Source organism: Notothenia rossii, assembly GCF_949606895.1.
Source record: "Notothenia rossii genome assembly, chromosome: 6".
NCBI classification, from domain to species: domain Eukaryota; kingdom Metazoa; phylum Chordata; class Actinopteri; order Perciformes; family Nototheniidae; genus Notothenia; species Notothenia rossii.
The window spans coordinates 21,424,834-21,440,896 of record NC_136909.1 but is presented as its reverse complement, the minus strand read 5'-3'; the positions used below and the strand labels follow the sequence as shown (position 1 = coordinate 21,440,896).

Here is a 16,063-nt window from a genome sequence, read left to right as displayed (position 1 = left end):
TTCATTTCCTGTATGTGAATGCCATATGTCAAGGATATTTCTTTTTATTTTCAGCAAATTTTTCTCACAACTTTCCCTTGATTATTTTCTTTTTGCTGTATGTCAGGCTTCAATATTTGCTGAAACTGGGTCTCTTTTCCCTGACCTTGTTTACTTGTGTGTGTGTGTGTGTGTGTGTGTGTGTGTGTGTGTGTGTGTGTGTGTGTGTGTGTGTGTGTGTGTGTGTGTGTGTGTGTATGTGTGTGTGTCTAGCCTTTGTAACCCCCCTCCCCCCAATGCAACATCTCACAAAGTGAGCACATTGAATATGTATGTGTACACAGACAAGCACAGGCTGAACATTTTGTCAGAAATGCAGTTTATCTCTCCGAAAACCCAATTATACCACATAATTATTACCCAGAGTGCTCGCTGAAAGTGTCCATGTCGACTGACCACAGTAGTCAGCATAGAAATTAATCTGTATTCACACACACATTTCTGTACACACACAAACACACACACACACACACACACACACACACACACACACACACACACACACACACACACACACACACACACACACACACACACACACACACACACACACACACACACACACACACACACACACACACACACACACACACACACACACACACACACACACACACAGTCAGTCTGATATTCACATGTCTCTCCTCCTAGTCGGGACTTTAATTAGGGGAGAACACCAGAAATGGAGTTGGAGAGCGCGTTTGTGAAAGGAGACACATATTCAGTGCGACACCAGAGTTTTGCTTTTGACTGTTCTGGTTTGGCTCAAACAATGAAGGCAAGACTTAGAGCAGTCAAGACAGGGCATAGGGGAAGTGGAGGATGAAGTGACAGATAGAGGGAGACAGGGAGGTAACGAAACAGGAAATGGGATGGAGGAACGAGGTAATGTGTTGACTCACAAACCGTCTCTTTAAGTTTCATTTTTTTCTTCTTTAAAAAATCAACCTTTCAGAACTTTCTCTTCATCCTACATAGGTTACACATCAGCAGATATGCCCCCTCAGCTTCTGTCGCCTGTTTGCACATTACAGTTCAAATTCCATTTGATAACTGTGGCCATTTAACTTTTCTTCTCTCTCGGAGTGCAGCTTTGCAAAAAAACACACTATAAAAGACGCATTGTGGTGGCTATGTTGGATTTCAGATGTAATTTGTTGCAGATGCTCTTGCGGTGGAACAAGCTGACCGAACAACACCTGAGGGCACCTCAGACATTGAGCTTTCTGTGTAAAATGGCCCAGAAACTTTTCTCTGCAGTCAGATGTGTTTTTCTTGAAACTGATAAATGATCCCTTTACTGACTTTACCGCTATGTCTTGGCTCTCTTTGGTATTAACTGTTACCTTGTTATATTTACAGTATATCCTTGCACTTTGAGATTCGATTTGAATGAAATTGATCACAAATAAAGTGGGAAATGACATGGCCTTCTCAATGTACAAGTCAATTTAATTTGCCTTTTTTATTCCGTTTCTAAAATGCATGACAATTATGTTTAATCCACTTTAGAGGCTGTATTTTAAGCGGCATAATCATCTAAGACCATGAAATACACTTTCATTCCACGCCATGTATGAAATTGTCCATCTCACAAAGGCTTTTTTGCTCTTAAGCATATTCTCCAGCTCCTGCTGGTTTACAATCTTTCACGACACTGAATGGAGTAGACACTTTCTTATCAGCACTTGCGCTCAGCTTGTTGAAGCTTATATCTGAAGTAGTGCAACATTCCTCTGACCACTCTCTCTACACCTCATCCAAACCGCTGCAGGCAGTTTCCGTTTTCTGTCCTTCTGAATTCTTGCATGTCACCGTCCTCATGCTCTCCCTCCACTGACTGCCTATGGCGGTTCACTTCAAATCAAAAACCTGGTGTATACAAGACTGCAAATGAGTGCACATTCCACATCCCTTCGAGCCATGGTGTGTCCGTGCGCTACATTCCAGCCAGTCGATGCCCTGCACTCTGCTAATGTTGTCTGCTTGGCTCTCCTAATATTGTGACCCAGTAATCACTCATCCCAGCCTTGACTCTTCTCCCTCCTGGCTCTGAAACATATTGGAATGACCTTCCCACCTCAGCCAGCGCCAAAGAGTAATCCAACTGAAGCTGAAAATTCATCTCCTTAGGAAACATTTCACATCCTCTTAAATCGTACCCTCTCTCCCACACCTTCCTTTCTACATGCACTACTTACATACTTCATTCTGTCTCCAGGTATTATTTAACTTAGCCTACAATTTATTTCCCCATATTCCTGCATCTGTGACTATCTGTTTTTACTGGCAAAATACCCAAATCACATTTCTTTGGCAGTAATGCAGATATGGTCTCCTTTCAAAAGAGGACAGGCTGAGTGCAACCAAACCAAAATCAAGCAAGTAGATGGTCCCGACTGTAAGTCTGGCCACTTTCACTGCAGGTGAAAAAACTAATCACAGCCTGTTGCCAAAACTAATGTTGGCATAGACTATGATGAAGCAGTAACAGCAGATTGTGTCAGATGCAGTCCTTCACATTGTGTGTCTTTACAGTACCTCTTCTTCTCTCCCTTTCTCTTTTCTCTCTCCCTCTCCTTGAGACCAATTAGACATAGTTTATGGCTTGCTGATATTTTCCCCTCTACTCCCATTCCTTCTCTCCTCTTCCTCTGTGTCCCTCCCTCTATTGGCCTTTACATGCACACATCAGACACTGCCCACTTCCGACACTACCCCCCCCCCACACACCCACCCACCAAGAGACATATGGATAAAGGAGAATAAGGAGAAAAAGAATGAATGACGAATAGAGGATAGAGGGATGGAAGGACACAATCGTAGTTGAGGTTAAGTAAAATATAAGTGGGAGAAAGAGACACGGATAGCAATGGAAAGGCAAATGAGACAGGAGAAAGTAAGTATGATCCCGTTACTCCTCCCTCTTCTGGCCCTCTCTCCCTCTGACACAGCAGCACAGAGCAACAGTCTGGCATCATGTTGGACTATTCAGATACATTATTTCTGGGATGAAAGTAAACCACACACCAGGTGACTTAAAGCTAGTGAAGGTCTGCCCACTTAGCCTCGTGGCAGAAGTCTGTTATTGCTCAGCTAATTTTCTGAGTGAGATTTTTGGCTGACCAAATCACAAAAAAATGACCTGTGGCAAAAGGACAGCTCTGCTCACATGAACATGGATACATATCACCCACACGCTGTAAAGAATAAACCCAACATAGACACACACAATGGACAATCCCATGCCTAAAAAAAAGGAAAACCTTTAGTTCACTCTCTCCTTTTTTCTCCCTAATGTTACCATGACTAAAATGTTAATTACAGCTAAAAAGAGAAATGATTGCAAATATCAAACAGCAATTAGCATGTATCATCATTATTACCACCATTAGCTGCAGCAAAAGATGGAGGGTTATTTACCAAACAGTGTTATGCTCATCAGCTGCTTATTCAGGGTCTGAAATATTTTACAGGAAGAGAAATAATATCCTCCCAATTTCCATAATTAGTGTAGTTCCATTTTTTTTTTACTATTGCGAGTCTCGAAGCATGGACAAGGCACAGTGTGATTATTGTAAAATTGCAGGTATTTATTTATTATACTACAAACCCCGTAAACATCTGCACAGGCATGAACACAAGAATGACCCTATATACATATAATCATTTTCTGCTTTTTTCTTTCATTATATACTAAATAGTTACCGGTTAGAATAGGGTCGAAATGCCAATTATAAATGATAAAAAACAGATTTCACCGCCCTCTCCTCTCCCTATTATGGCTCTATTCCTGCACTGATGACATTTAAATCCTGAGTATGGTCGGGCGGATTCTGGAAAACCTTCGGGTGGAAAACCAGATAAAACCTCTCCTCCTTTCTGTTCTCATTTGACTACTGTGCTCAAACATGAGAGGTCAATCCATACTCATGACACCCCGAGGACAGTTTTTATCACATATTTGACATTAGATTACTTTAGCAATCAGCCCTTTTCTTCTATCCTTCCCTCCTCTCCCAGCATCTCTCTATCTTTTACCTTTGAGATGGACCCTGCAAGCTTGTTATTGAAGTACACATCCCTGTGGCATAATATTGAAGAACAGCACTTCTGTGCACCTTCTGGTTGCCAGCTGGTGTAACATTTTTAAAGTATGAAAATATACAACTCGTTTTTTAAAAAGCTACAAAAGAATGAGCAACGGCACATTCGATAAATGATCAAGACATATTCAGTTAAATGATGTTTCCTACTTTTCGTAACCCATTAAAAAAAATAAAAAAAGACTTGCAGCGTGAATTATGTTCATTTTAAAGATTTTATGTAACATTTCTTCCTTACCTTGTTGTACGAAGGAGCCGTACACGAACCACATGGAGTTGTACAGCGTTGTCGGTGACACAGAGCCCATGGGTAGCCGGGGAGGGTTGAGCCAGTTGAGCAGGTACACCAGGATGCCAACGAGGAGCACGGTGCCCGCAATGCACGCCCACAGTGACAGGTCGAAGGGCGCCAGGCAGGCAAACATGTCCACAGTGCGTTCAGCTTTGCGCAGCAGAACGCCCACTGAATAATCCATGTAACGTGTGGTGAAGTCCACGACGCTCTCTCGCTCAGGCGTGATGGTCAGGGCAGAAAGTCCCACATCTGCTCGCTGCAAGAGGCGGAGGTGAAAAGAGGAGTTTGTAGTATCAACACTGAAAATGTGTAGGCGAGGAACACAGCAGAAAAATGTAGACTTTTTTAACCATAGGTAAGCAATTGCTTTCAGTGCTGCCTCAGCCCATTCCAACAATTTAAATAAATACAAATGTTTTGTATTTATTTCTACAAAACATCTGGGCTGCAGGTAGCTAAACAAAAGGTCTTTCTGAAGAAAGACAATATGCAGTATTTTTCTGCAAAATCTACTTTTCTTACAGAACTTTGAGAATGCGTAGTCTTTGCATATTGCTGGGACATGAATGAACCGTTCTAAATAGTTGGGTCATGAGAGGGGAAAGGAGACTGCCCCTCTTACATTTTTGAGAAACAACCAAAGGCATTGATTGACATAAACCATTACCAGCTCAAGTTATAGTATTATTTACCTCTTTTCTTTGAAAAAAAAATCCATTATTTTTATTCTGATACAAAATGATTCAACAGCTGCAGGGCAGGCAGGAGGCTGAAGGGCATTCAGTGTGAAGGGTGGCAGGGCCTGCTCTCTCATATCCATTTAATGTAGGCCTATTTATGTTTGAGTGCTAATCAGTTCACACTTCAACAGAGAAATTATTTCCTAACAAATCAACAAGATGACAACAGATGACATCTTTAATTATTTACTTGTAAAGTATGTTTGCTATGAAAAATAGGCTTAGTTCAGCTGAAATGCAGACACAATAAAAGCCTAATTAAAATGTTTTCAGTCCCCAATGCTTGGCTACAAGCAGATGTATTATAACAAGGATTACAGACGCTGTTGTAAGTGTGCGCATGTATGTTTGAAAATGAGTGCCAAAGATAGTACAAGTGTATTATGAACTTGTTAGATAATAGGATTGTATTTACTCTAAACAACTGACTGTAACAAGTTAGGTGATTTTGCCGGTGAATACTAAGCCCTACAGCCGCTGCACACACTCAGATACACACTGACAAACACACACTTGCATGCTTACCCCATCTATACTCCCACACACACACACAAAACAAATAAAACATTTAATCTACCGTAGGCAAAAAAATTAAATCTGCTAATTTCACAGTTGAGAACAAAATGCTTAAATGTGCAGAAATTGTCACTCACACAGCATAAGAAGACATTTAGTAGAAGCCCTACAGGAGGCCTGTTGGTTGAGACAACGCTACGATAGGCATGCAAATGCAAATGCAGTGTGTGTGTGTGTGTGTGTGCGTGTGTGCGTGCGTGCGTGCGTGCGTGTGTGCGTGTGTGTGTGTGTGTGTGTGTGTGTGTGTGTGTTTGTGTGTGTACAGTATATGTGTGTGTGAATACAGATTAATTTCTATGCTGACTGCTGTGGTCAGTCGACATGGAAACTTTCAGAGAGCACTCTGGGTAATAATTATGTGGTATAATTGGGTTTTCGGAGAGATAAACTGCGTTGCTGACAAAATGTTCAGCCTGTGCTTGTCTGTGTACACATACATATTCAATTTGCTCACTTTGTGAGATGTTGCATTGGGGGGAGGGGGGTTACAAAGGCTAGACACACACACACACACACACACACACACACACACACACACACACACACACACACACACACACACACACACACACACACACACACACACACACACACACACACACACACACACACACACACACACACACACACACACACACACACACACACACACACACAGTTTCAACAAATATTGAAGCCTGACATACAGCAAAAAGAAAATAATCAAGGGAACGTTGTGAGAAAACATTGCTGAAAATAAAAAGAAATATCCTTGACATATGGCATTCACATACAGGAAATTAAAAGGTAGCTTTTTCTTTAAAGTTTGAAAATGTGATGAGAATTTTCTTCCGTCACTATAGTCTTTTTTATATATTGTTGATTTAATGACTTTAAGTGAAAGTAACCTGTGCTCTTTAACGTCAAAGAGATACCTCCCGACACAACAGCATTTGGCTAACTTTGTTGCATTGAGCATCAGCTTAAGGTTAAAACTCATACTGTATATTTTACACAAGAAAACATATATTAACTGCATCTACATTTTTAATTACATAACAATTCTAGGTTTTTGATATATTTGTGATGTGTTCATAACATCATATTACAAAATTAGGAATGGCATTTTTTATATTCATTTATTAATTGAATGGGACAATTTTAAGGGCAAATTATTGTAATTTTATTTTCAGGATACAGTATGTTATGTCTTCCTCATTCTGGCACAGACACAACATACCTATTAGTCTAATTGCATACAGTAGATGGCTGTACTAATCGTCATGAATTAAAAACAAGTTTAGCAAACTCAAATGAAATGTTAAAAATGTGTACCCATCTAAAATATGTCTTTAAATTATGCCTTTACTTATGCTGCTATTGAATGGAACAAAAATCCCATCTCAAATACCTTGTTGCATCCCATTTTAGCAGTCCTTCAATTATTTTTGGGAAACAGAATGGCGTGACAGTATGGTGAGCTGAAGCCTTAACGGTTGGCCCCCACATGAATGTTTAAATGACCCAAGGCTTTAGAGGAACAGTGAGGTCTGAGAAACAATGGGCTTTTTTCATATTTTGATGCTTTGTTGAATATTTCTATATTTTTGCTTAGGGTTTGTTACTGTATAAAACATTTTATTCCTACAGAAAAAGGATTACGGATGTAAATGAGAGAAAAATAATGTTGCATGTGCAAGGAGCATATTCTTGGGAAATATTGATCCCAAGTTGAATATCTGAAGTATTGTCACTACTCAGACTTGACATACAGTAATTTGAAAGTAATGTATCTTGTGTTCTGTGTCTCTTTTTCTCACTTGCTTTATGCTATTACAGTAACATTCAAACCTAAAGAGGCAAACATATTCAGTACTTACATCTGAAATATTCAGTACCGGCTACTATAGTAGCTGACCATAAAGACGGACAACAAAAGAGCATTAGCATCGATTTTGAGGGCAATAAACTTGTCAGAACATAAGATTGATTTGCTCATTTACTACGCAGCAGAGAAGTGGTGCATTCTCTGAATGCAAATGTTAAGCTACCTGTCCGCAACAGCAGCTATGTTAAGGTTAAAGCACTTGTTATTGCCAAATGGAGACCCCACTCACATAAACACACACACACACATTCCCTCTCACAAATATTATTTTTATGTTTTTACTTTAAGAGAAACAAGTAAATACAAAGGGAGTTAAGATGCTGCCAGATGTGTCAGATAGTTAAAGATGCTTGAAGCTTCTCCTCAGAAATATGCCATATGACCCAATTCCACTCATTTTAGACACCATGCTGCATTGGTTGATTAATTACTGTCTGAATTTCCCTTTCCTATGTTAAGAAGTTGAAGTCATCCCTATAGTAGAAGCTTTTGTGTAAAATGTTACGATTAGAATCCAGACTGTGAAGACTCAACCTGAAGATGGCTATGGTCCTAAAGAAATGTACACAAGTGTTGCTTATAACAGGTGTCTGCAAGCCTGCTTCTTCTTTTGTATAGGCAACACACTCTTATATCCATATATCTCTGTTAGTTCTTGAAATATCTATCCCATGTCATTCTTCTCCTGGATTCCATTATATTGTTTGTGTATTTTAAGTGTTTGTTTGTGGGTTCTGTTCTGACATGTGTTTTTGCATGTATGTTAATTATTTCCCGCTCACCTTAAAGACCAATTCCCCCATCAGTCCATTCCATTGCCCGTCAGGCTGCAAACTGCCGTATTTATGGTCTGGAGCGACGTAGATCTCATACTTAAAGCCCAGATAGTCGGACAGAGCATCCAGGACGTCAATGGAATAGCCTTGGTACTTCTTCGGTTTTCCCAGAACGTTCTCTGACACCATGACAAACGGCTCCTCCTGGAAGGCAAAGATCAATCCGTTTCAGTGAGTCAGTCAAGCAGCCGATCAATACACCACTCGTTCAAGCATTAAATCACCCAATTACTCAAGTGGCCATTATACCACCACAAATGCTCATTTTAAAGCATGGTAGAACTTCTGAAAGAGCTTACATTACACATACAGTACGAAAAGGTCATGATCAACACACTATTTGCACAATTGTAGGTCAACAAAATCAGTTAAATGCCTGTATGGTGAAAGTATATTTTACAGCATTACTGTTGTCAAAGACTACAGATAAACACTCCCTTTGGAGTTTCCAGTACATTGAAAAAAATAAATAATCTTGTACGGTTAAATACATATCCTGCCTCTGACAAATCAAAGCCTGTTGTGTTTTAAGACCTACATGTTTTACATCCGCTCAGTCTGGTTCCTATTCCCTTTTACTGACACACTATTACCCTTGAAAGCCTTGCCCTACTCTATGCATTACCATCCTAAGTATTTGGGTGCAAATGGGATTTGTCACCCCTCTGACACGTGAAATGTCATAACCAGGGTGAAATCTCACTCCTGCGGGCGTTATATGTATCACATCCCCCTCTGTTGTGGCACCAATGGCTGTCCTTTATACATTATGGAGCACTAAGAGCATTGGGACTCATTAAAACATTTCTCTAAAGTTGCTCAGTTTAACAAGAATTGGAAACTGAAAAAACGAAAATGCCAGCGGTAGCACATTTTCCTTTTAACCAATACGGTGATAAAAAACAGTGTAAGATAAAAAAAAAAGATCTGACCAGGAATAATTCTGCCTACTCATGTGTTGAAACCAAAACAGATTCAACGACATGAGGTAGTTCTATATCTATTCACCTTTTGTTCAAAGAGGGAACTTAATAATGTATTTAAATATAACCTATCAAACCTTTTCAAGTGAATTATAATGTTGAAATCAATAATTGCCTCATGCATTTCAGCAGATTTGTTTTTTATTGGTTAATTTTGCAATGCACTTGTGACAGCTGAACCTCCCGTTCATCAATATCTCCATGGCATCTAAAGGGCAGCGTCCTGTAGAGGCTAAATGACATCCAACAATGCTGACAAACACTGGTATTAAATGAACACAGCACAGGGAGAAACCAATGCATTTTCAACAAGAAGAGCAAGATGCTGGAAACAAAATTGATATTTACTTTTATATACTGTACTAAGATTGAGTGTTTCATTGGAGGAATTTTCTCTTCAGCTTCTGTCTAGTATTTTCCCTCACCCTTTCTCTCTCGCCCCACTTTTTCTCTCCTCTTTAATAAATCCCGATTGATGAGTGAAATGTTTTAGGCCAATATGTCCTGCGGATTTATGAGGGCCTGCAAGTTATTGACTGGATACTGGCTGCACATTAAGCACACATACATCATTCACACACACACACACACACACACACATACACTCACACACACACACACACACACGCACGCACGCACGCACGCACACACACACACACACACACACACACACACACACACACACACACACACACACACACACACACACACACACACACACACACACACACACACACACACACACACACACACACACACACACACACACACACACACACACACACACACACACACACACGCTGTCAACATTAACATGGCGGTTTCTAATCCTTGCTAGCTGCTGCTGTTCAATAAGCTATTAGTCAGTGAGTGGACATGCATGCCAAGTCCCTACCCTATCTCACCTCAAGCATCCATCTGCCAAGGCAGGAACACCAACTAGCCCACACACTTACTTAGTAATCCCCCCAAATACTTCCAAATACACTGCTGATTGTTGGTGAATGTTAACAATGGAACATTGTTTCTAAAGTAAACCAGGCATTGCATTGATAAGATTTTTAAATTTAATTGGTACTATTTTTTTCAGCGAACACGTAACATATGAAGGTGTGTAAGTATGACTGACATTTTTCCGGCCTACTATTCAGCTTTTATACATATGGTTTCCAAGTGAACAGGCTTATATTTTCTGTAGTTGCTTCTTGCCATGGTGTCTTGCCTTCTGCTTCACTCACTTGCAATAGATTGATATAATTCAAGAAAAATCCCCTTCTAAGATGTGTTCTGGGTATGTGGTGCTAATCTGTGGTTCTTGTTCTCTCTCTCACTTTGTTGTTATTTTCCAGTCTGTTTTTTCCCCCTGCCACTGTACAGCTGTTTGATATACAACATTTGGCATCTTTCCACAACCCAACGTCTCCATCTTTATCAAAACATTATGTCTAGGACACCTTTTCTCCCTCCATCAATCTATCCATACGTTGAAGATGGATAACATCACTTCTTCTATCCCCTCTTTGTCTTAACGATATTGCTCCCATCTCTCATTTGCCTCATCCCTCCTCCTAGTACCTTTCCTTCACTCTCATTCCTTTGGCACAAGTTCATCCCATCTCCTCTCCCCTGAAAGTACAACATGTTGTCTTCATGTTGCAAGAAGGTTTTTGACACATGATTGGAAAACACATTTTTTTAAAGTAATGGCAGAGCATTCCTCTGTGGTGATGTGTAGCAGTGAGCATCCCCAAAACCCAAAACATGTGTATTTTGTGAAAACCTTGCCAGTCTCTGCAGAACATTAGGTTCAGTTCTAAAATGAATTTTCCCTCTGTCTCTGTTTGGTAAGGATGGCAAAAAAGAAGCAGGTTAGTACGTTGTGAAGGTGATTAATTTATTCTTACTCTTGTTTTTCTGTCATATCTTTACTGTTGCTATCTAATGAGGGTGTACCCCATAGTATAATTACTTACTGAATGTCTGAAACAATTGAGTGGAACCTTATCAATCATCATTTATCATGATGATCAATCAACCCCAGTCTCTACAACACTTTAAATTGAGGCACCAATTTATTTTGAATTCTATTTAGTGGTTACCGCCTTATCATCTTCTAAAGTAAAACATCAGGTTCATTTGGGGAGACACCGAGCAGTCTTTCCTTATTTCCAAAAATGTAATCTAAAGTTAATAAGGGACACGCTCTGCCTTTTGCTGCGTTTGAGCTGCAATATACTGTATATTCCCAGTTTGCTTCTATGAATGTGGAGTAGAGCCAAAGAAAGGAGGCTGAACACTCGAAAGCTGAGAGTATAATGAAAGCATCTGCAAAAGATGAAACTCAGCAGGTGAATCTCACCAAATTAGAAACATCGCAAATCAACGATTGGTTATTTAAAGCTGTCTGATTTTGCACTTTGAGAGTGTTACAACGGAAGAAAGTCAACTTTTGATCAACGTTTCAAAGCTTCAAATTATATTCGGTCCCATTTGTGACCTGACTTTAAACTTTACTAAGCCCTGAAGGAACCATGAACACATAATTATAGTGATGTAGCCATTCCTTGGTAACATCCATTTAATAATCGCTATAGCTCTAGCCATTCAATAGCATTGATTTACAGTCATTGGCCCTAATAGTGGCACAATCTCCTCGCCAATTAACTAATCGATAACTATTCAACCGTCTGAAAGACAGAATACGACAAACAGATCATTTTAGAGGTGTAACATGGACAATCTGCATGGAATGACCCCCACAAATAGAATATAAAAAGGTAGAAAAGACGATATCAGCTGTACAGTACTACATCTATAGAAGCTACCTTACCCCAATGATGGGAAAAAGGGGCGACAGTCAACAACACAATCCTTATTCTTTGATATTAGGATGATGAAAACAAAGACTTTAAAAAAAGGGATTGCCACAAAGATGTCTAGAATTATCTCTTTCTTCTCTGCCTCTCACTTCAAAGATGGGATATGAAGAATCTACAGCAGTAAATCTTTAAAGTACTCATGGGATGTACTCAAATCGATGCTGCGGGCGAGACAGAAAGAGCTGTAGTCCCACTATCATCAAGACTCCAATGTTCTCTATCATCTAGCTGTCAAATGTCAGAATGGAAGTTAATTAAATAATGATGGCTTGGTCCATTAGTGAGCTCATCCTGTGTGTTTGCCTTTTCTGACACCTTGCTTTCATTTCAACACTTTGTCTCATAAATGTTTGTCAGCCATTGTCCTTCTCTCGCACAAGCTCTCAGTCCGTCGCTCTATACCTCTCCACAGAGACCGAGATGAATGATGGGCATAGAACGAGACAAAAGGACGGATTTACAATAGAGCAGAAGGCTGAAATCTGACATGCCAGCAGTAGTCGCAACAGTCTGTCTTTGATTGTTCTGAGTTAACAGCAGGACCATTTTCAAACAGGGAAACAGGTCTTTTTATGAATGGCCAATTGGAAATCACATAATGATAAAGGAAAAATACATACAAAAAGAAAGGAAAAGCACAGGTGAGCAATACTCACCAGGACAGTGACGACTCGTAGCACCACTCCTCTCATGTTATTTTCCAATTTCCTGTCTGTCAGGGTGCCGTTCAAGCCATGAACTGGATCCCATGTTGCCAGCTGCAATGTGCAAACACACAAACACAAACAAAGAAGTTAGATTCTGGGGCATTGTAGATACCACAATGAACAACCAACCCCTTTTTTTTAAGCACATGCACAAGATTAACACTGACAATTATTGCCACAGCAAGGTTCATCCCTGCACTATGCACTGTTCCTGCAGAAGAGATGCTGATTTTATTAAACATAAAGGTGCTTTTATAAATCTGACCTAGACTCCTAGAGTATGTCTTTGAAATTGCATCATAAACCTTCAGTATTTCCCCTCATACCACATTATTTAAGCCCCAGAGCATATGTTCTTCATCTACATGCTGCCTTCTGCATTCAATAAAATATTGTGTTTTAGCTTCAAAGATCAAACTAGTCTTGTTTCCCTGTAGATTAGAGAGAAAGGTAGGGGGGAAAAAAGAAAGTGATGTAGCTGTCTGCCATCCAAAGACAACAAAACCCCCAACCATACACTAGCCCTGTGATACACACAATATTGCATGGCCTGATTTGTGCTTAGAAGAAAACACAAACACATCAGAGAAGCAGAGGGCATGGTGCAGGGGGAAATATGGGATGATCCATTTCACTAAAACCTGGAGTTATTGTGAAATGTGCAATTTTCTGCCAATTCTTATCAATTCCGTTTTGGGACCAATACCACAGTGAAGATTAGCTAAACTGGTTTCTTTGATATACTCTGCCATCAACATTTCATACCCTGTTTGAAGCATTTTGATAGAATAGAAAGCAACAGTTTAACTCACTCCACTGGTAGAATTGAGTTCTGTTGAGTATTGGAGCAGGCTTTTGCATTAGAGGGAACTGTTGGACAACAGTTTGACAGGACTGAGGTTGACCAACAGGCAACAGGGAGGGGTTCCCTGATATTGTTTTTCACACCTTACACACTCAAACTGTAGAAGTGGGCCTCACACAAACACACAGACATACAACTAATGTTCCTGTTTCACCTGTTAAGCTCGGACAATGTTAAACATTCATTGGACTTGCATTGGTAGATTACACTAAGTGACCCGCCATCATTTCCAGCACAGTTCTGCCCAGTTTTATTTGAAATCCAATCATCCAAAACTGATTTGACCAGTGCATATTTTCAGGGTATTTTTTATACCTCCCCTCAGGACTGATGGCATGCTAGGACGAATTGATCGACACCTCTCTGACTCTCCATTTAGCTTTACTGCACCTGTGGCAGCAGGACATATTCCACCTATTTGAATACGTTCAATCCCATTACCTCATATAATTCCGAGCATAGCTGCATCCAACTTTAATGTGAGTAGAGGTTAAATTAAACAGCTGTGATGGTGTGCAGGAATTGTAACTCTCAAAAGTATCTTTAACATAGGTATCATGTCAATCTATTTTTATTATTATTACATCGCTGTGCTTTCAAAAATGAGTACACTTTTAACCTGCTTGTCTGTCTGTGTGAAATGTATCACAGACAGAAAAACACAGCCAGGTAGAATACATTACATGTAGTGCTCATTTCCGCCTGTAGGGGGAGGTGTGGAGCTTGAATTTGACTCTTCTCTAACACATTCAAAATCAGTATGATATTTTTAGTTTTGTCCTCCAGCATTCACACTTTTTCAATACTTTATTTTTTGAAGATGAGCAAACTAACCTTTTTTTATAATACAAAAAAGTGTTGTCTTCTCTTCATGAAAAACCCGCTGTCAATACAACCCTTCATAGTGTGTGAACATGTGTCAACACCCTACTCTCGATTCATATATGCTGGCATTAACCCCCACCCATTTTTTTTAATTATGGGCTGTGTATATGTGGGTGGAAAATGCAAAAGATAAAAAGGAAACACGTGATAAGGCAGTGAATAACATAAAGTAAAACACACTTAAGGAGAGAGAACCAGAAACAGGGAGAAATCGGGAGTACACAGCAGATGAAGAAGATACTGATACGTGGTGAGCAGCAATGATGAGACATTTTAAAAAGGTGAATTTACGGCAAAGCAGCTGTTTTAAGTGCTTGTAAAAAATGTGAAGGCATATGATCAATAAAACATTAGTGGTGCAGCAAAACGGCAACGAGAAAGACCAATAGCACACGGGAGGTTCTGCTTTACAATGGTACCTGAACACACCTGCAGCCCACATAAACTTCCATAAAAACGGATTCAGGCGCATGTTAGTATATATGTGCACATAAAAGAAATAGAGCAAAGGCCAACATAATGTTGTCTGAAAAAGGGAAAACCAAATCACAAATGATGCAGAAAATACATTTTCTTCAGCGACGTCTTTTATCAGTATCAATTGTCCACTCAAAGAGCTTTAATAAAAACATGACATGTTCTGACAGGTGTGAATCTCAACTCTGGCGAGGTGATGATTTTTACAACTATAACCTGGCTCAGAACGGACTTGACATTAACATGCATCGCGAGATATCTGATCGTAGGAGGGCAGCTGTCGGTACAATAGTTCACACCTGACATTACGCATGCTTTTGTTAGTGATCACTTGTAATTGTATCTCACTTCTCCTCTGCTCTGCTATATATGTGTGTGCGCATGTGTGTGAAACATTGTGTGATGGCAGGGCACCCCCCCACACACATACACATTTTGAAAAAAGGTTATTTTAGTACAGTAATACTGTCCATAAGTGTATTAAACCACAGAAAAAGAGAGAAACAAATTAACATATTGCACATATCTGATTTTCATTATTTACTTGTCTGACGGAGAATCACCATGAAAACACAGTCCTCGAGTGGAAACAGGGGAAGTGTTTTTAATTTACAGTTAAAAAAAAGTTTAGATCAATCAAGCACGACCAACACAAATTGAAACGGTGTTAGCAGTCTGGGCTTCCCCCTCTGCGACATTTGGTTGTTTACTTTCTAGAGTCTTGACCCTTGTCTTAGATTTGGTGGCTTGACAGCAAAGCCCTGTGAAAAAGGTAATGAACAGTGAAATGTACAGTAAGCAATTGAAC

General features: G+C 39.8%; 1 protein-coding gene across 5 annotated transcripts in view; it reads right to left on the bottom strand.

Moving 5' to 3' along the window:
• grid2 (glutamate receptor, ionotropic, delta 2) overlaps window positions 1–16,063 on the bottom strand; it is a 486,943-nt gene that overhangs the window by 98,581 nt on the left and 372,299 nt on the right. For all 5 annotated transcript variants that reach the window (XR_013809307.1, XM_079687594.1, XM_079687592.1 and 2 more), the window contains exons 9-11: window positions 12,978–13,079; window positions 8,406–8,603; window positions 4,384–4,696 (exon numbers count right to left, since the gene is read on the bottom strand). Coding sequence is in view for 4 of the 5 variants with exons in the window: in XM_079687594.1 (XP_079543720.1) it covers window positions 4,384–4,696; window positions 8,406–8,603; window positions 12,978–13,079 (613 nt within the window). In the remaining variant the exon portion in view is untranslated. The remainder of the gene's footprint in view (window positions 1–4,383; window positions 4,697–8,405; window positions 8,604–12,977; window positions 13,080–16,063) is intronic.